Raw genomic sequence first — 21,078 nt, forward strand, 5'->3', positions numbered from 1 at the left:
TTGTTTCATGCCGTCCTACCTGCTGCTCACCATCTCGTCCTGCTGGTGTTCTTCTGCCCCACGCCCTGCCCCAATCCAGTGTGCCCGTCTGTTCTGGTCTCTGGACCGCAGCACTTGGTTTCCCGCGCCCGCTGTGTTCCGCACCCCCCCCAACCCCCTGAGGGGTTTGCTCAGGTCAAATCCTCATCTTCCACCTACAGACCCTCAGAGGGGTGCTCCTTCCACCCGGACCAGCAGCAACCATGTCCATCCCTTACATCTCTCTGTGGCAGATGTCTTCACTGTCCACCTCCTCAGATGGACTCAGTGGGGGCTGGAGCCCCGGGCACCCAGGGTACAGCTGTGCTGCACAAAAATGCTCAAGAAAAGTTTAGTGAATGAACGAGCCAATTAGGGAACCTTGACGGAGGATCCATGTTCTCTACTTAAAGACAGTTGTTTTTGTTAAGATGATTAATTGAGGTCACTAATGTAGTACTGAATAATCAGATGAGTCCTTTAAATACACTTTTACAGCATTTTTAGAATGATCTAACCAAAAATGAAGTCAGTCCCTTCTTTCCCCATTCTTGAAATGGACAGTACACGCAACATCAGGATATATTTCATCAGTATTGAAAAATTCAGCAAATGTCAAAAATACTTTGACAAGTCTTTGGTCCTAGGTTTATTTCCTTGACTAGCCCCATAGAGTAGAACAAGTAACTCGAGGGATTAGGTCTCCATGTACTCAGTCTCCGTTCTGACACTGTGTGTGGGAGACACACTCAAACAGCAGCCGCACACAAAGAAAACCAAGCCTCTGAAAGTGCTATACCCTGTCAACCAGTGAAATGCAAGCTCCTTGTCTGTCACCTGTCACAGGAGTCTCTGCAGCACCTAGCTGTCACTGAGTATCTTCTGATGTATTTGATGAACAGACGGCTAAACCCATAATCAAGCCCCTAGGCCGTGAACACAAATGACGTTAGGTCCCTTTATGGCCAAGTCTAGTTGCGATGAGTTAACACAATACATTTCATACTTCAAGACAATGCTAACTTTTTTCTTTTTACAATAGATTTTCTTTTCTTTTTTAAAAAAATTTATTCATTTGCGGGGGGCCCTGGGTGGCTCAGTGGGTTAAGCCTCTGCCTTTGGCTCAGGTCATGATCCCAGGGTCCTGGGATCGAGCCCCGCATTGGGCTCTCTGCTTAGCAGGGAGCCTGCTTCCTCCTCTCTCTCTGCCTGCCTCTCTGCCTACTTGTGATCTCTCTCTGTCAAATAAGTAAAATCTTCAAAAAAAATTTATTCATTTGGGAGAGCTACAGACACAGAGGGAGAGGGAGAAGCACACTCCCTGCTGAGCAGGGAGCCTGACCCTGGGCTTGAACCCAACCTAGAGATCATGACCTGAGCCAAAGGCAGATGCTTAACCGACCAAGCCACCCAGGTGCCCCTCTTTTCTTTTTGACTTGAGTAGAACTGACACCTCATGTTACCTTAGTTTCAGGTGGACAGCACAGTAACTCACCAAGTGTATACACTATACTGTGCTCACCACAAGCGTGGCCACCATCTGTCCCCATACAGTGCTATGACATATCACTGACTATATTCCTTATGCTGTGCCTTGTATTCCCATGACTTACCCCTTCCATGACTGGAAGCCTGTATCTCTCTCTCTTTTTAACCCATTTTGCCCAAACTGCTCCCGCCCCAGCCCCTCCTGCCAAGGGGGACCATCAGTTTGTCCTCTGTAATTTTAGGTCTGATTTTTTGCTTTTTGTTGTTTACTAATTTGTTGCTTTTATTTTTTTTTAGATTTTGCTTATGCATGAAATCATATGGTATTTGTCTTTCTCGGTCTGACTTATTTCATTTAGCATAAAACCCTCTCAGTCCTACCATGCTGTCTCGAATGGCATGACCCCATCCCTTCTGTAGTTGTGCAATATTCCACTGCGTGTGTGTGTGTGTGTGTATGTGTGTGTATACACACACATACATTCTATTGTGTGTATACATATGTGTGTGTATATATACACACACACACATCTTCCTTATCCATTCATCTATTGATGGACACTTAGGTTGCTTGCTTATGTATCTATTCTTAATTCCTTTAAGGAACCTCTATACTGTTTTCTGCAGTGACTGCACCAATTTATGTTCCCGGCAATGGTGTATGAGGGTTCCTTCTCTACATCCGTGCCAACACTTGCGATTTCCTGTCTTTTTTTTATTTTAGCCCTTCTAACAGGTATACAGTGATCGCTCATTGCGGCTTTGATGTGCATTTCCCTGATGGTGAGTGATGTCTGATGTTGTGTTGCCTTCTTTGGGACAAAGGACAAAAAGCCTTAACAAGATTTTATTTTCCTTAAGTAGTCTATTTTTCTAAATCTCTGAAAAGAGGGGAAAATATTATAATTTATTCCCACAGAGGAATGGAATCAGCGAACATTAGACCACCGTTTTACAGCTAAGTCACTTTTTGGCAGTCAATACCAAGAAAGAAGACTTCACTCTCTGCTCTTCTGGGCACGGGGGTCAAGAGCTCCGGCTGAGCACCGGAGGGCATTGAGACGGACACGTGACTTTCCCCGCCCAAGAACTACAGATGTCACCTTTACCTCAGCCTTTGATCCCTTCTTTGGACTCAGCCTGTCTCAGGGGATAGAGAACCCAGGCGAAGCACTTGAATTCAAGGTTGCAGCCACGGTCTGCCACTGTCACACCCCACACCTCTGCATCTCCACCTTTAACCTAGAATTCTAACTTACAAATTATTCATTTATATTACAGCTTCCGTACACAAAATGATAGACTTGTCTCCTGCCGAAGGATCATATGGCTCCCTGAAGGACTAACCTCACAGTACTCATAAGCCAAACGACTCCTTATTTGTCCTAATTATGTTTTCTTTATGGATTATAAATAGATTTTAACCCTCACTTTGATATCATGAGACAAACTGATTAGCAGTTTAAACAATGGATACAGTGGCTTTGTAATCTGTACACTTAGGCTATATTACCCAAATCTACATCCTAAGAACCAGAGTTTGTGGAAATCGCTTTACTTGACTCTCTAAATTGCACAAGAGAAATTACTTTAAAAACACTGAAGAGGACTTACCAGGGAAAATACAAACTGTGAGAAGAGGCAGAAGTTAAAGGCTATAGGTTAAAGAATGAGAACTTAATCAGTGCTCACAGAGATGTTTTACATCTATCATATACACTATTAATCAAAATAGCAATCCTCAGGAAAGTTCTACTGTAAGTCTAAACACTCAATGTTTCCCTTTATATCAGATCCACTAGTCTAACAAGAATTTCATTGATTTGTTTCACCATTTGAAACCTTCCAAACACCTCTCCAGAATTAGAACACTCACTGCTACTAGCAGGCAGCCACTATCTCAGATGAATAAAAACCTTTAAGCTGAAATGAGCAACCTATGTTGGACTTAGAGCTCCAATTTGCAAGTGCTTAGTTTTCCTTAGAAGCCAGAGAAAAGGCTGCATTGGACCTTCTGAAACAGAACATACTTTAATATCAGTTCTGAAAACCTCACATAAGAAAAGGGTTTCTTTGAACACAACTGCAAACACCAGAAAGGAGGGGAAGGTGAAAGAGAAGGAGGAGAAGGGGAGAAGGAAGAAGGGGAAAAAAAGAAAAAATAATAACTTTGCATTGATGACTGTAAGCCCTCAGGACAGACTGCATCTTGTGGTCGTTCAGGATGCCTTACAGTGGCTGGATGAAAACAAGGCCCAGATCCATTAAAAGATACTCAGGCCTGACTTACATCCCCAGCACCATGAAGGAACGGCAAGAGGCAGATGTCATCATTTGAATTTAAGGATGCTCACGTCTCAGCAAGAGTCTCAGAACTGGGAGCTTCTAGCCGAACCCTTAGGCACTAAGGAACTTCACAGGTTACAGTCACCATTCAAAATCCCGTGGCAGGAGCGGCCGCACCTAGGGGACCAAAAACCCAAAGCACCAGTGAAAGAAAAGGGACTTGGGTACCAACAGCATGCTCTGCACACAGCAGACAAACTAATGGATATTAGTACCGATCAAGTACAGGACAGGTTTCGGGTGCCCAAAGAAAGGATGTTGACAATTTCCACGCTGCTCCGAAACTTGGACTTCCTACCGAGATCATATTAGTCTCCTTAAGTAGTTCATCAGCATCATCTATGAGTCAAAGTTTAGATTTAAATGGCCAAACAGGCTCATCGATAATTAGGCCTTGGAATACACCCAGAGTAACAGCATAGAGTCAATGTTTGTTACAAAATAGCTCTATGGGGCTGGATTCCTAGAACAGAATACCCAACCAAATCATGTGAGAAAGGGCAGAGGAAATGCCTTAAGGTTAATGCACAACAAAGCTTTAAATGATACAATAAAGCTGTAAGAACAGAAACAGACCCCTCTCCACAACATATAAACACAAAACAAAATGAAAATAGCATGGAGCCACCCAATTCAGACTTAAAGGGGATTTGCTGTTCATGTGGCCTGGCCAACCTCACTTTGCAGATGAGGAAACCAAGTCCCGGAAAAGGAATCCAAGATGACCTAGATTGGTTTCTGGGCCCAGTGTCTCTACTCCACCTTCCCAAGACCAGCTTTCCCTGGGAAAAAAAAAAAAAAAAAAACAAAAAAAACAAGGGGGGAAAGCTGCCATTCTTACCATTGGCTGACTCAAGGGACCTAAAAATCTTGAGAATCTTTCTTCCCTTTACTCACCATGACGAAGAGCTAAACAATTAACACTCCAACAGTTCCCCAGAAAAAAAAAACGAAATTCTCAAAAGTGAATAGAGGCTTTTCTGGGCCCACGATGGTGGAGGTGGCAGCAGGTGTGCCCTCAACATGCAGAAGAACACGGGCAAGTTCGTGCACCTGTCCGTGCTGTGGAAATACTCCTCTAGCAACTGCATCATCAGCACCAAGGACCACACATCCATCAAGGTGAACGTGGCTGAGGCTGACAAGGTGACAACAGGCTCAATGGCCAGTTTAAAACCTCTGCTACCTGTGAGGCCATTTGCAGGATGGGTGAGTCAGGGGACTCTATCCCCTGACTGGTCAAGGCCAATGGCATCATTTCAAAGAACTTCTGACTGGAGAGGATCATGGATGTGGAGTATTTGCCATAAATAAATAGCAACTCCACCCCCCCCAAAAGTGACAAGATAGGAACATGCACGTGTTCTTGCAGAATCATACCATTCCTTTTCACATACATAACTCCCAAAGAACCACAGCTCTTAAGAGTCTGAACTCTCTATCAGATCAATGGGAGTGTGCCAGAATCAGAAGAGCCTCAGACATGAAGCAAAGCAAACTTTGCAATATTCAAGAGAAAGGGAAATTTCCTATAAGCCTTAGGGAACCTTTCCCAGAAGGTCTCAGGGTTGCTGAGAAAGGAAAGATTCTGTGGGTCGTTATACCAACGAATTCAATTTTGTCATCCTTAAAGGTCGTCAGCTACATTTAGATTTAGTTTTCCCAACAAACTAAAGGAAAAAACATCATTCAGGGATCAGAATGGGAAACAGCCAGAAAGAGGGCACCCTGGGAAAGCAGCATCCCACTTACTGAGCTTAATGGTGGACTGTGGAAGGTCTTGCCCTCCTTCCAGTAGCATCTGTACCCTAAAGCTGCACGACATATACTCTACACAACCTTTTTTCAGGTTATCATTAGGATTCTACTGCTAAAGCTGAGCTTTCTGGTTTCTTCCTTTTATACTGAAAGTCCTCCTAGTGTCTGATAGCCGAGAGTAGCAGGAGGAAAAATAAATGCTAAACCAAAGACAAAGCACAGGAAATGATTAAGCCAATAAGTTAGGTTAAAAGACTTTTCTCTACTAAGTAGAAAGTATGCCAAATGAGTTGCTTTAATTCCTATTCTGACAAAGCTGAATTGGTTCCCTTTTTTGAGCATTCAGAAGCAATGTATAACATTGCTTCTAAACCATACAACTTTACTTTGCTTAGGATAGTTAAACCGGCCAACAAAATTTAATAGACAAAACTAAATTTTTATAAAATATCAGAGACTACTAAACTTTTGAACACCCAATCCACATATTAATGACATCACAGACCTTAATGCTTAAGCTTCAAAAGGGAAAGAAACATCAAGTGCTAGAACATGCAAATTCATTTTGTTTCAGCAAAACTCTTTACAGTTCCTTTCAAACAAAACAGATACATTATAAAAGCATGAAATCACAGCTATAAAATAACTAAAAAGTTTACTTCTAAGTAGTATTATATATTAGTCAAATTACTTTGAAGTAGACTTGGGCTTCCTCATTTTAAAGGACAACCAAAAACATTCCACCACTTCAACAATCAAATAAACTTAATCAGTCACTGACAAAAATACATGGACTGATTCCTGTTTATCTATAAAATGTCAAAAATATCTGCCCTACCTAGTAAATAAGATGGAAATGAAAATCAAAATGAGACCGTATGTACAAGTATTTGGTAAACATTTAAATTATATTGTGAATCGGTAAGTAGTAGAGCTTACACGAAGAACACTCAGGTACGAGTTAATTTCGTAACATGTATGGTTAGAGTAGGAGAGGAGGTATCATTAACTTGGAGTCTAATCTTAGTTCAACCACTAGGTACTAGTAACTTCATTATAATACAAATCACTAAGGCCCACCAAGCCCCATTTCCTTATTTGAAAAGTGACAGAACTAGACCAGAAAAGATCTGAAGTCCCTTTCAGCTTGGCTACTTTGATGAGTAGTATTTCATCCCTAAATCACTGCTACTGTAAGTAGGTAACATTTGACATTACTACATATTCTCCTTATTTGCCACCATGTCCCGAGGGCATACCACATCTTTCTGAACGCGGAAGATATAGCAGCGATGACCACTACCTCTGTAGACTTGTGTGTCAACCTGGAGGAGTTCAAAGCACTATTTCATGTTCCTCTACAGGTCAAAGATTAAATGAGACAAAAACACATTTTATCCCTTATTTATCAGACTAGTGAGCTGAAGTCAAGTATAAGTCATCCGCCAAGAGATCACAGCCATACGAGTAAAAGGTAGAAGGAGAAAGCAGGCCTAGTGCTCTTCTCAGTGAGGGATAACTGAGCATCTGAAATGAAATAGAACAGAGCCAGTCATCTCAGGTCCAACCTGCCGGGGAAGAAAGGCAGGCCATCACTCATCCAACACATCTGCTGAACCACTAGGCCCTGTTTTTTCTGGCTGCCAGGGATACAGTGATGGACTAAAGAAAACTCCCTGGCTTCACAGAGCTTACACGGTGGCTAGGGAAGATGGGTAAAGTAAATGAGTGAAACAGAGGGTATATCACAGTGGTAAGCGGTATGGAGAAAACTGGAGAAAATTGAAGCATGGGAAGGGGATAGAGAGCATGTGTTTGGGGATTTGTAATTTTCTTTTCAGTCTGCTGGATGCCACTTACAACAACAATTCATCTATAGTAGTTGTGCTAACTCTCTCCCCAAACAAGGAATACTTTGTATACAGGGAAGACTGTGACCTGCCGATTCCAATTTGATACTGACTGCTCACACCTCCCAACGACCAGGTAGGAGCTGTCTAGCAGACTGGCAATCCAAATTCCATTCTAACAAAGACTCCCTGCACCCCACCTTTAAATCCACAGAGCGTGCAAGCAGATTTACAGAACGCAGTCAGGAGAAGTTACAAGAGCACCTGAATTGCTTCTGAGTTGGCAGAGGTATCTCCTAATGCAAAGGTTAAAATGGAGTTTGGGTGCCCAGCGGTGCTGGGACAAAGCCCGAAGAATACATGCCCATCATTTTGCTTTTTCTGACCTGTCAATTCTAGTGACATTCTCTACTATTAGTCTATATTTAACCCGCTTACTGGGCAGTTCCTCCAGCTTTTAGTATTTTTTTTTTCCTTTTGCTAAAAGAGCCACCCAGTTTGCAGAAAGTTGCTATAAGAAAATAGAGCCCCTCGCAAGATCGGACACACTTGATTAAGCACCACGTTATCGACCTTAGTTAACCTGGTTAGTTGACTTAGCATATCAGCTTAAGCTTTGTTTTACCTAAGTTTTAAAATGCCCTCTGAGTCTCTGAAATCTCATGATCCTGGCTTGTAACCGCATCCTGAGAATTACAGTAAGTGCTCTAAAATTAGCTACAGCTTACTTTAACGTGTGCCTCTAACGCACAGCCCAGCTTTTACACGGAGCTCCCACCGGGCGTGGAAAAAGACGCGTCTGACAGGAACTTCGGCCTCGGGGGTCGGAAGGCGGACCCCGGGGAGAAGGTCCCACGGGCTCTTCCCTCGGCCCGCAGCGGGCGAGGAAGTGTTTGTTCGGCTTCTCCGCGGGAGGGGCGCGCCCGGCTCCGTTCGCCGCGCCCGCCCGGCCCACTGCGCGATTTGGAGGCGAGCGGCCGGCAAACTTCAGCCCGGCTCCGCGGGCCCGGCCCGGGCGAGGCTCCGCCCTGCTCGCGGGTGCGGGTCCCCGGCCGGCCCAGGACGGCGTCCCGGGGCCTCGGCGGCTCGGAGGCCCGTGCGAACGCCGGGCGGTGGGCACCGGAGCAGGGAGGACTGGAGAGCTGCGGCCCAGGCTCCGGGGGTCGACTCCAGGGAGTCGGGGGTCCGCGGGGGACACGGGACTGGCCCGAGGGTGACTGAAGCTAAGGGGCCGTCCCGGGGGTCCGGCAGGCCGTCCGCCCGAGGGACCCCGCGCCGAGCGGTGAGCGGGGAGGAGCGGGGCGGCGGGGGGAGTGGGGACCAGGGGCTCCCGGGACACGCCCGGCCCGGCCCGGCCCACCCCCGAGCTCCGGCAGCGCGGCCCCGCCCGGCCCGCCGCGGCCCCCTCCTCACCTGATGTACGGGCTGGCCGCCGCCAGGATGTTCTTCTGCACGGGGATCTCCTCCCCGTCGAGGACCAGGTGCGCGTCGCAAAAGCGGGACTCCTCGCGGAAAGAGCTGAGCGCTCGCAGCAGACGCGCGGCGTGCTGAGGGTCGGACACAGCGCTGCCTTCGGCCATCTCGGCGCCGCCTCGTCAGCCGTCTGGTCCAGCTGCCTCAGCCGCCCCGCCAGACCCTTGGAGCTGCCCGGCGCGCGCCCCGTGTGCACAGCCCGCGCGCGCGCGCGCCCGTCCGCCCCGACTGTCTGTGCTCGGAGAAGGAGCGGGAGCCCCCAGAACGCGCCTGCGCCATCGGCGGCGCAAGGGCCTGGCGCCTTTAAGGAGCCGCGGCGTTGCGTCATTTCTCTGCGACGCCCCCGGGCCCTCGGTCCCTCCCTCTCTCCAATGGTTGCCGGAGGCGACCAATCAGAAGCCTAGTTCCTCTGCGGGATCAGCTGGTCGCGGTTCCCGCGCTGCCTGGGGCTGTCCGCCGCCGAGAGCCGTCGCTGCTGCGGTGGAAGGTGTGCAGGCCCCCGGGACTCCTCTGGCTCTGCCCGGGGCCTCTGGCGCCGCGAGTCTGAATCCGAGCCATGCCTCCTCCCCTGAGTAGCTGCGTGGCCATGGGTAAGGTGCCCATCTGCCATGGCTCCGTCTGCGCAATGAAGGTGATGACTTCGTGTTTTTGCGGACTCGTGGGAGCTCACGCTTGTAAGCGAGGGAGCGGTGGGTGTAGCTTTTCCTATTCCTGAGAGAAGAGGCGCTTCCCGGGTGAGAGCCCAGAGACCCGAGAAAGCAGGCCAGCAGAATGAGCCTTTGTTTGCCGGCTACAGAGGAGATGGAGCGGGTGAAGCTGCAGAGCTGACTGACAGGCCTTATATTTTGCGGAGCCCCCTGGTCGGTGGTAGGGAGGTTGGTCCTTATCCCGCAGGGGTCAGGAACTCTGAGAGGGTTTTGAACAGCCGCGGGATCCCCCAGCTGCGTGCAGAACGAGGAGGGGTCGTGCTAAAGGCAGAAAGATGCTTGAGTATTACCGTACTTGAAGGAAGGGGCCCGGGACCTAAATCGGAGGATGATGGTGGATGTGGTTAATCGCGGGCGGCTGTAAAGGAACGGACAGAATTGTGAGGGAGAGGGAGTCCGGGACAGTGTTCTGGTCGGGTAACTGCGTGGCTGTTGCAGCCTTTCGTGCAGACAGGAAATGCCAAAGGGCTGGAGGGTGTGTGTAGAGAACCAGATGCTCAGGTGCGTCCAGGTTCCCAACCCAGTGAAGATCGAACCTGTGACAGGAAGCAGCATTGGGTCGGCTCAGTCAGGGCAAGCCCCTTGAGTCTTGGGTTAAGAGCACATTGGAGGTTAAGGGCACATGCGAGTGTGGAGTGTAGCCACCACTTTGTTCAAACACTACCTTGTTTGTACAAACATCAGTTCATTTGTACCACCCTCCAAAAGCTTCTAAATTCAATTAATTCAATAAGCTTCTAAAGAATTAGCAGTTTTTCTGAAGAATTAGCGATTGGGACCGAGGACCTGAAGAATGGTCAGCATTTCAGATACGGCAGGAGGGGATTTTCACTGGATCAGTTCCCATCTTCTTCTTCGACCAACTGAAAGGGTCCAATACAGCCTTGAGTCTCCACCCTGAACCAGCTAAGGCTTCCGATGCGCAGCAGGAATCAGGGTGTGTAACTCCGGCAGAGCTGCTGGCAGAGTGGACGGGGGAAAAGGAATTTAATAGTGGAAGGTCTAGACATTTCTAGTCCTTCTTTAAACGCAGCATTTATGGGTGAAATGATAAAGACGTCTCGGACTGGCTTCCAGACAAAATGGAGGGGTGGAGGGAAGCGGCGGAGGGTGCTGATCAATCAGAAGTGGGTATGAGTTACTAATTGTTAAAGCAGGTTGTGAGTACATGGAGTTTCATTGTACGAATCTCAGTATTTTTATGTATGTTGTAAAATGTCACAATGAAAGTAAAACAAAAAACAAAAAAACCTAGATAAGCAGCTCGAACTTATCTTCTCCGTGATACTACCTGCCCAGTTTCCCTGGGAGAGGTCGACACTCGTTTCTCCAAGCTGTTGCTGTACCTTGAACATTGTTCTGTCAGGTAACTTATTATAAATGGGTTTACTTATCCATGTCACCGGCTAGCTTGTACATTTTAGTGGCTCGATTTCCGGGTGCTAAGCACAGTGCAGGGCCATAGTAACGCACACTGAATGTCAGATGGATGGAGAACAAAAATGTGAATACCAAGCACTTAATAAATGTTTCCTGAATTTTATCTGCTGTTTTTACTTTCTTTGTCTTCGTCTTCATTCCCAACTGGGTTGTTGGGGTCAAAGGTGATGTATATGACTGAGTTATCTGTATAATATAAATACTTGATAAACACTTACTAATTGCATGGAATGCTGGTCTACTCTTGAACTATCAAGGAGGTTCCAAAACAAAACAAGGCTCAAGTAAGAGAATTACCCTCAGGTAACCAGTTTCCCTGGAATGGGAGTGTTGCCTTAGTTGAAATAACTGGAGGTGATTGGGGATTAGTCAGGTAGGCTCTTCCTGGTAGAGGTGAACCTTCTCTGTCATTTTGACAAAAGGAAGGGGTAGGCACTGCCCCACAAAGGAAATGGTGCCATACTTTTTCTTTTTCTCCCATGTATCTTTTTCTCCCAAATGGAAGGAAGTACTAATGTTGAAAAACTGGGACATTTGACATGTGGATCTGAATTTTCAGATCTTAAAAAATCACTGGATTTGGCCCCAGTGGGCCCTTGTCCCACGGAGCAGTCTGCTAGAGCTGAAGGGCAGCTTCCTGCTCTGGATGGAGTGTTCCTCAGCTCCCTGTCACCCCCTGGCCCCACTGGGTTAGTTACGTCCTGCCTGCTGTGCTCATTTACCAGACTTGCTACCTCTAATTATGCAAAAGCACTGGAGCGGCATCTATTAAGCACCAGGCACTATGCAGGTCCCTTGAAACATGAGTGAATGCAACACAGCTCCTACCTTGGAGGAGCTCGCAAACCAGCCTAGAAACCAGTTAATTACAGTGCGGTAAGTTCAGCACAGAAAGCAGGAACGTGGCATAGCACAGGGACTCTGCCCTGTGAGGCTGCTTGGAGACCTTCCTTGAACGTCCTATTTGAGCTTGCTTTTGAAAGATGAATGAGTTACTCAGGCAGGTGGGCTGTTGGGAAATATTGCCAATAACAGGGCCATCTCTGAAAGCATATATAAGGTCTTCTGGTCTGCCTGTTGCACAGGTGACCCTCTGAAGCTAGCAACTACCTCTTCCCTGATTGATGCAGGTCTCTCTAAAGCCTTCTGCCCAGATGCCCCCTGGTAACCAGAAAACCACCTTTTACCGAGAGGGAAGTTAACAATCAAAAAGATGCTAGGTTTTCAATAAAGTTTTGAGGTCAGCTCAGGTGCCCCAAGAAAACACCTCCTGATGCTGTAGGGAAGGGAAAGGGCCCAAGCGTGGGAGGAAGGATCTGTGGGGCAGAACCTGCCCTCCTGTCGGCTGCAGGAGCCATTCCTGGTTAGCCCTTGGACTGTTTTGTAGGCTTCCTTGTTATTGCTCAAACTGAGCCACCCTTGATACTGTTTACAGCCTTCAGAATGGTGTATTTGGTGTTATTGTTTCCCCACATTCCATAGATTTCAGATCTCAGCTGTTGTGAAACCAGTAATTTGAGATCTGGTAGGCTCCCAGCCATTTCAGTCCCTGGTGACTGTAACCGACCCCTGCTGCCTTAGTGGCTAAACAACCCCCAGAGAAAGGATTTTTTCCTTCTTTCTCCTTCCGTCCATCCTTGCTTCCTTCCTCTTTCTTTCTTCCTTAATTTCTTTTTGACTAAAATTCACAAATACTAGCAGCAGTCATTCATTCAATAAATATTCTACACCTCCCCTATGATACGTTGTAGATACAACAATAGCGTTACCTCAGAGGTATGAGTGTAGAGACTTTTTACTCTCTTTGTGCTTTTCTGATCGTGGATCGTTTTCTTAGAATCAGAAAAAAAAAAATTCCAGTTGCAAAAAGGAAAAAAGCCTGCTTTACTTTGGTTTGAAAGATGAGCCCTCATGGAAGAGAAGAATCACCTTGGAGTTCGGAGTTTTGTTTATTAAAAAATGTTGGAAAGAAGAATGAGAGTCCAGCAAGAGAAATAATGCAAAGAAAGAACTTAATAGTTTGAAGGCTCTTTAGAAAACACTGAAACTTACATTCAATTTATTGAAGAGAAAACTGACTCGGGATGAGTCAAGGACTCAGTCAAGGTCATACATGTGACCTAGTCCAAGCAGAACACACAGGCCCAGAGCTTCTGCCTTCCAGTCCTGTAAGCTTTTCCATTACACCAAGTTGACTCTTTGTAAACATTAATTTGGTTGAGAGACAGTCTCTTCTGATTCATTTTAAGGCAGTCTTCGCATATTTTATGAGTAAATCTGTCATTTGTCCAAATCTATTTATAACTCTTTGATCTCGGAAAATCTGAGCTCTTCCAAATTGCTGAGTCAGAGAGCATCTCAGTATTTATAACTCTTGAGAGTTGATTCTTTGTATTTACACATTTGGAGAAGTGTCTTAGAAACGAGTGAACTAATTAAGTTGTAATGAAGAGAGTGACGGTTTTTTACCAAATCTGTGCTGTACTCCCCAGCACCCAGTAGAGTGTGTGACACACAGTAGGTATTCAAGAAATATTTACTGAATGAATAAATGTTAATAATTAGGGAGCACTGAGATTTTTCTGTCCATAAGAGATTACTTTAGATGATTTCTTTCTTCTTGTTAATTTTTTTCAATGTTCCAACATTCATTGTTTATGCACAACACCCAGTGCTCCATACAATATGTGCTCCTTAATACCCACCACCAGGCTCTCCCAATCCCCCCCCCCCCAAAAACCCTCAGTTTGTTTCTCAGAGTCCACAGTCTCTCGTGCTTCGTCTCCCCCTTCGATTTCCCCCATCCCACTTCTCCTTTCCATCTCCCCATGTCCTCCATGTTATTCCTTACTCTCCACTAGAAAGTGGAATCATATGATAACTGTCTTTCTCTGCTTGACTTATTTCACTCAGCATAATCTCCTCCAGCCCATCCATGTTGATACAAAAGTTGGGTATTCATCCTTTCTGATGGAGGCATAATACTCCATAGTATATATGGACCACATCTTCTTTATCCATTACTTCAGATGGTTTCTATGATTCCCCCACCAAACACCAAGCAACAGCCTGCTAACAGCTCCAAGTGAATACCTAATGGACATCTGCAATAAAACATGTCAGAAATTAACCTCCTGGTTTACCCCTTAAACCTAATCATTCCCCAAATCAGTGGCAGCATCATTCATTTAAGGACTGAAGGACAGAAACTTAGGGACATCCTCGACCTCTGTCTCTCATACTGTTCTCACCAGCAAACCATGTAGCTCTTCCTGCAGACAGTCTCCTGAATCCAGCTTCAACTTAAAGCCTCTGCCAGTACCATCCTGATACAGTTGCTAATTAACTCCCCCTAGACTCCAGCAGTGGCCTCCTGGTTGCTCTCCTTGCTTATTGTCTTGATCCCTTGTGAGTTCTTTCTCCCCATAAGCCAACAGATCAAGTTGCTTCCCAATGCAAAACCTTCCAATGCCTTCCCTGAGGCTTATAAAGACCTTTTACTTTCCTTGGTGTGCACTAACTAAACTGGCCTTTTTCCTCTTCTCTGACCATGTATGCCCACCTCAGGACCTTTGCACTGGCTGATTTCTGATCTTGGAACTCTCTTTCGCCATGTTCTCATAGCTTGCTCTTTTGTTCTACTTAGATCAAAGCTTAAACATCAACCCCTCAGAAAGGCCTCCACTTGCCAAGATGCCCTTCAACAGACGAACAGATAAAAAAGATGTGGTCCATATATACAGTGGAATATTACTCAGCCATCAGAAAGGATAAATACCCAAAATTTGCATCAACATGGATGGAATTGGAGGCGATTATGCTGAGTGAAATAAGTCAAGTAGAGAAAGAGGTAGTTATCATATGGTTTCACTTCTTGTGGAACATAAGGAATAGCATGGAGGATATTAGGAGAAGGAAGGGAAAAATGAAAGGGGGGAATCGGAGAAAGGAACTATGAGAGACTATAGACTCTGGGAATCAAACTTAGGGTTTTAAAGGGGAGGGGGTAGGGGGATGGGTAAGCCCAGTGATGGGTAGTAAGGAAGAGCACTGGGTGTTATATGCAAACAATGAATCATGGAACACTACATCAAAAACTAATGATGGACTGTATGGTGACTAACATAACATAATAAAAAAATTTTAAAAAAAGATTAGGGGGCACCTAATCTAATTAGGGTGGCTTGGTGGGTTGGGGTTCTGTCTTCATGGTCTTAGGGTCCTGGGATCGAGCCCCACATCGGGCTCTCTGCTCCGCGGGAAGTTTGCTTCCCCCACTCTCTCTGCCTGCCTCTCTGCATACTTGTGATCTCTCTCTCTGTCAAATAAATAAATAAAATCTTAAAAAAAAAAAGATTAGAAAAATACACATACATACAAAAAAAGAAAGTCTTTCACCTAACTAACTTCATTTTTCCTCACTGCATTCAATCACTGCCTGGAATTATGTATGTTTATTTGTGAATTGTGTGTCTCCTCTGGCTTTAATACTGGTTTCATGAGGCCTGGCAGGAACTTCCTATTTTACTCATCACTGTATCCTTAACCTCTAAAACAATGCATGGAATATAATAGGTGTGTAATAAATATATACTTGTGAAAAGAAAGAAACAGAAGAGAGGAAGGTGGGGGGAGAGGGAAGTTTCCTGGCTCTTTCATCCCTTTCTGCCTAACCTGACATTGCATGAAGGAAGACAAATTAGGAAGAGTGACTTGAAGTACATGAAATGAAACTCCCAGATCGTAGGAGGTCACAGTATAACAGCTCTTGGGATAGGTTGCCCCCAATATCTACTTTCAAACCAAGTTCAGCGCAAGAAACTTTACTTTCCCCCTTCAAGCCACACCCTTTTGCACACTGTACCCTTTAAATTTAGTTTGGGTATTACATGCTTATATACCTGAAAGCATAAAAAAATACTCAATTTCTGCTCTTTTCCTAGGATTCTGGTCAGTACGCCGCTGGGTGGACAATGAGCTGGTCATTCCTGCAGAATTTGTATCATGTAAGTAATCTGTCTGCTCCTCAGACCTGTTCAAATGTCTGAAGTCACTTGAAATCCTTTCATTCACTGGCTTTCCTACCTGCCTGCCCTGGGTCTTTCTCTGACCCTCGGAGACCCCGGGGAAGTTACTGCACTCTGTAAACTTGGGGTAACCAGAGTAACTTCACAGAGTGGCCAGAATGATTAAAGGAGATGACTCCAGTGAAGCGCTGACAGCAGGGCCTGGCCTGTAATAGATGCTCAGTACTCCTGTGGAGCGCCAGCAGCAGGGCCTGCCCTATAGTAGATGCTCAGTAAATACTTAGGGTTATGTCAGTCATTGCTTTTTTAAAAATTTTTTAAAATATATTTTTAAAAGATTTTATTTATTTACTTGACAGAGACAGAGAGATCACAAGTAGTCAGAGAGGCAGGCAGAAAGAGAGGAGGAAGCAGGCTCCCAGCTGAGCAGAGAGCCCGATGCGGGACTCAATCCCAGGACCCTGAGATCATGACCTGAGCCAAAGGTAGAGGCTTTAACCCACTGAGCCACCCAGGTGCCCTGTTAGTCATTGCTTTTAACACCAGTGCTCATTCTGATTTTCAGTTCAGGAAAGATGAGCTGCTGCTTTTTTATTTTTTTTTTAATTTAATTATTTAGAGAAAGCATGAGTGAAAGAAGGACAGAGGGAGAGAGAATCCCAAGCAGACTCCACACACAGCACAGAGTCCAAGGCAGGGCTCAGTCTCACAGCCCTAAGATCATGACCTGAGTTGAAATCAAGAGCCAGATGCTCAACTGACTGAGCCAGCAAGGAGCCCCAGGAATGATTAGCTCCTAGCTGACTTCCATGCCAGAATCTAGTCTCTTCCCCTCCTGCCAGGTCCCCGGCAGGTCTGGGCTGATGACCTCTCTGAGGGTTTCTTCCTGGTGCTGGGCTCTAGGGCTTGTAGCCATAGTCAGTTTTTACGTGAACGTGACTATACCATTATTGACTGTGCCCCTCTACGGTTATCCCTTTTCCTGCTGATGGTTGTTTGGACTGTTTCCAGTTTGGGGTTGTTGGAACAGAGCTGTTATGAACAAGTCTTTGGGGGCGCTGTTGGCACTTTTTTCTTGCATTGATGTGCCCAAGAGTTGAACTGTTGAGTCCTAGGGTGGGAATATGTTTAGCATCAGCCAACGTCCGGAAAGTTTTCCAAAGTGGTTGTACCAAATTCTACTCCCACCAGTCATGCATGAGAGTTCCAGTTACTCTGCATCCTTCTGTAATTGGTGGTGTTGGTCTTTTAATCACACCCATTCTGGTGGGTGTGTGGTGGTATATGAACATATGTATGTGGGGGTTTTTCTGTTTGTTTTTTTAAAGATTTTATTTATTTATTTGACAGAGAGAGATCACAAGTAGGCAGAGAGGCAGGCAGGGAGAAAGGTGGAAGCAGGCTCCCTGCTGAGCAGAGAGCCCAATGTGGGGCTTGATCCCAGGACCCTGGGATCATGACCTGAGCCAAAGGCAGAGGCTTTAACCCACTGAGCCACCGAGGCGCCCCCATATGTATGTGTGTTTTTGTTTTTTTTTTTTTAATTTGACAGAGAGAGATCACAAGTAGGCAGAGAGGCAGGCAGAGAGAGAGAGAGATGAGGAAGCAGGCTCCCTGCTGAGCAGAGAGCCCGATGCAGGATTCGATCCCAGGACCCTGAGATCATGACCTGAGCTGAAGGCAGCGGCTTAACCCACTGAGCCGCCCAGGTGCCCCATATGTATGTGTTTTAAACTATGTATATATGTGTGTATGTGTGAATGTATTTATGGAGCACATGTGTGTGTATATATTAAATACATGTATTTAAGTGCTTATTTGAGCTGTTCCTCATTTTTAAAAACTGGTTCTTCAAAGCGATAGTTAGGAGTTCTTTATCATATACATGGGAACACACATTTCTTCTCTCTATCTGGGGCTTCCCTTTTACTCTCCAGATAGCATCTTTGATGAACGGACATTCTTAATTTTACTGAAGTTCAGTTTTAATGGAGTTTATTACTCTCTCCTTTTATGGCTAGTGCTTCTCATGTCCTGTTTGAAAATCTTGGCACCCACGATGCTGTTTTCCTATGTTTTCTTCTAGGAGTTTTTCTGTTTCCCTTTCACTTTTAGGTTCGCGACCCACCCCAGCTACATGCACTTCCTTAAATCCAGCCCACAACTCCGTTCACAACTTCGGTTCTCCTTTACTCATTCACGCTTGTCATCACTCATCCACCTGATTCTTCAGGCGCCTAGACTTGCCCAGCCCTTGCGGGAGAAGAAAAGCAGTTAGAGTCGACATTTAAGGAACTTACTGGCCAGTAGGGGAGAGGGGAGACTTGCACACACACAATATCTAGAAATTTGTAATTTAGTTGGAAAATGGGATATGGCCTGATGATTCCAATGGAGTACCCAGAGTCATTTCCTCTTTGAACCTAGCAGGTAGGCGCATTCCGTACGTGCCAGTGACCCTGTCTTCCTCATCCTTCATTGGTCCTTCATTTCTTCCAGGTTAAAATTCCATATCCCTATGCCTGGTATCTGAGGTGTCCCCCCTTCATCTTCTAGATCATCCCAAACTCTCTGTGCACAGCCGCCTGAATTCCCGGACAGAAAAATCTGTCCATCCCCCAAGCTGTTTGCAGCTGCCTTTTCCTCCTGCCTTGGGCTCCTTCTCTCATGACTGGTGCCTGAGGAATTGCTCACCATTCTAATATCAACTCTGTGAAGCCTCTCCTGACTTCTTTCTCTTTCGCTGTTGTGCCTTGAATTCCTGGACTAGAGTCTGATTGCTGGGTTCAATCCCTTCTTCTTACCACTCTGCCGTGCTGTGCCCCCGGGCCATGTTACTTAAACTACCTCTAAGCCTCACCATGCCCCACTAGGAACAGTTGTGGTTCCTGCTACCCACCGTCTTGTGCAGAATAAATGAGTTTATCCAGCTACAATCATTTAGCACAGTATCTGGCCCACAGTAAGCACTCCATAAATGCTTACTTCGAAAATTGTCGCACCCATCACACGAATGACATTTAACCTGTTAACATACTGGTCTTTTCACTAGACCCGAAGTTTCTTGAAATTGGAAATTACTTCCTTAATTTTTCCACAATTGCCTTTTATTTTTTTAGGGTTTTATTAATTTATTTGACAAAGAGAGAGAGAGGGAGAGCGCGCGTGCGCACAAGCAGGGAGCATCGAAGAGGGAGAAGCAGGCTCCTGGCTGAGCAAAGAGCCCAATGTGGGACTCAATCCTGGGATCATGGTCTGAGCCAAAGGCAGTAGATTAACCAACTGAGCCACCCAGGTGCCCCACAATTGCCACTTCTTGTGCCCACCTATGTTCAGTTCCTTGTGCAAAGAGCTTTTTGTCCATCACCCCAATAAAACTTTACAACAACCTATAAGATAAGAATTAGGATCTCCATGCTGTGGTTTAAAAAGACAAGGCTCAGAGAACTAAAAACCCCATTCTGCATCCCTCAGCTGATTCATGGAGGAGCCAGGATTTTGACTCCCCGTTTCATTGCCAAGTTTGTGAACCCTTCATCATGTACCCCTGCCTCTCACTGCATGGCCCACACAGACATAGTGAGCTCAGTGACTATGTGAGGAATCAGTTTCAATCTAATAAGGCCAGAATCTACCCATGTTTGTCAGAAAGGAACATAGCTTTATCTGTGCCACTGAAGTTCAGAATATGGCCCTCAAAGGCCAAGCAATCAGAGACTGAGACCCTTCCGGCAGAATAGATAGCATCTAGAGCAGGTGACTGTGCTTTCAACTTTTCCCTCTTGGGAAACACTCGTTTCATCATCAATAATTTGTACTTTGCTTCTGCAAGGTGTGCTCTCTAACTGACACAATGCTGCCTTTCCAGAGGAACAGGTTGTCACTTTTCACAAAATTTGTCCTATTTAATGACACTTTTTATTTGGTGTCTAATTACCTACCATTTCTTCTATTGCTGCATCACAGTCCCAAGCTTTTAAAATGTGGTGCCAAGAGTCTTGGGAAGATCCTTTCCAGGCAGATTCTGGAAGCCTGGCCTCTCCAACTCAGTTGTAAATGTCTTGAGAGCAGTGATCCGTCTGCCTCTCCCACGGCACCTGAACTTGGTTAGGCAGGCATGCGATAAGTATATGCCAAATTCATGGTCTGTGTGCTTGTTTCATGTTGGATGCTGGACTCGGTCTAAGGAGGGAGAAAGGAAGAATCTGATTCAGCTCTTGCCTTCCAGGAACTTCTAGTCCAATGCAGAAGATAAGTCTCAAAAATAACCAACATCTGACATGGAAAATGGTGTTTGGGGTACAGATTGTAGCAGAGCTTCTCAGAGTTGGGGAAGCCCCTTCCCAGAACATTCATGAGACTTAAAGATTGCTGGGAAATTCTTTGATATTCAGAGGAGCATGGGCATAATATAGAATGTACTATAACATGCACATGCATTGTAAGGTAAAGCACAGATTTCAAGGTGCCGTCTTTGGTAGACCTGTCCTCCCTCCTGCCTTCTGGGAGGTGGTTCCCCTCCCTTCTGCCTTCTGGAGTGTTTTTGGTGGGTGATGCTGGTGAACATTGCCACTGTAGCAGTCAGAAGTAGGTTTTCAATCAGGTTCTGCTCTTTCTAGGTTTTGAGTGAGTAACCTGAGTTCTCTGAATCTCAGTTTATTCCTGATGGATGGATGGATGGATGGCGGCATAGGAAACAATCCAGTCTATTGCCACATAACAAAATAAGGCACATTATTTTCTTTGTCATTAATATTTCATGATGATTCTACAGCATTTTGTACCCTTGAAGAATTTTCATATTCACATACACACACACAAAAAAAACATCAAAGAAAGTAGAGCAATCCCAATTCTACCATGAGAACAACTGGGGCCTCAAGAAATGCCCAGAGTCTTATGAGAACTGAGACCAGTCAACTTGAGATTTGAACCAGTGCCTGGTTCAGCATCTTTAAACACAATAGTTTG

At 45.7% G+C, this 21,078-nt stretch overlaps 2 protein-coding genes and 1 pseudogene across 9 annotated transcripts in view; 2 read left to right on the forward strand and 1 right to left on the reverse strand.

The window, feature by feature from the left end:
* The window catches only part of GAN (gigaxonin), a 50,439-nt gene extending 41,399 nt beyond the window's left edge, over nt 1–9,040 (reverse strand). Inside the window, exon 1 of one of the 3 annotated variants that reach the window (XM_059150872.1) lies at nt 8,874–9,040. In XM_059150872.1, coding sequence (XP_059006855.1) covers nt 8,874–9,040 — 167 coding nt within the window. Of the gene's footprint in view, nt 1–8,188; nt 8,288–8,873 lie in introns of those variants that run through there. The other 2 variants (XM_059150875.1, XM_059150874.1) reach the window with 2 other exon arrangements.
* LOC131817487 (small ribosomal subunit protein eS21-like) lies at nt 4,876–5,126 on the forward strand (annotated as a pseudogene).
* A 240-nt stretch (nt 9,041–9,280) lies between the features above and the next one.
* LOC131817481 (polycystin-1-like protein 2) overlaps nt 9,281–21,078 on the forward strand; it is a 163,109-nt gene continuing 151,311 nt past the window's right edge. For 4 of the 6 annotated variants that reach the window (XR_009348525.1, XR_009348523.1, XR_009348522.1 and 1 more), the window contains exons 1-2: nt 9,281–9,564; nt 16,024–16,086. Coding sequence is in view for 1 of the 6 variants with exons in the window: in XM_059150871.1 (XP_059006854.1) it covers nt 9,490–9,523; nt 16,024–16,086 (97 nt within the window). In the remaining 5 variants the exon portion in view is untranslated. Of the gene's footprint in view, nt 9,608–16,023; nt 16,087–21,078 lie in introns of all 6 variants that reach the window. The other 2 variants (XR_009348524.1, XM_059150871.1) reach the window with 2 other exon arrangements.

Source organism: Mustela lutreola, chromosome 16 (assembly GCF_030435805.1).
Source record: "Mustela lutreola isolate mMusLut2 chromosome 16, mMusLut2.pri, whole genome shotgun sequence".
NCBI classification, from domain to species: Eukaryota; Metazoa; Chordata; class Mammalia; order Carnivora; family Mustelidae; genus Mustela; species Mustela lutreola.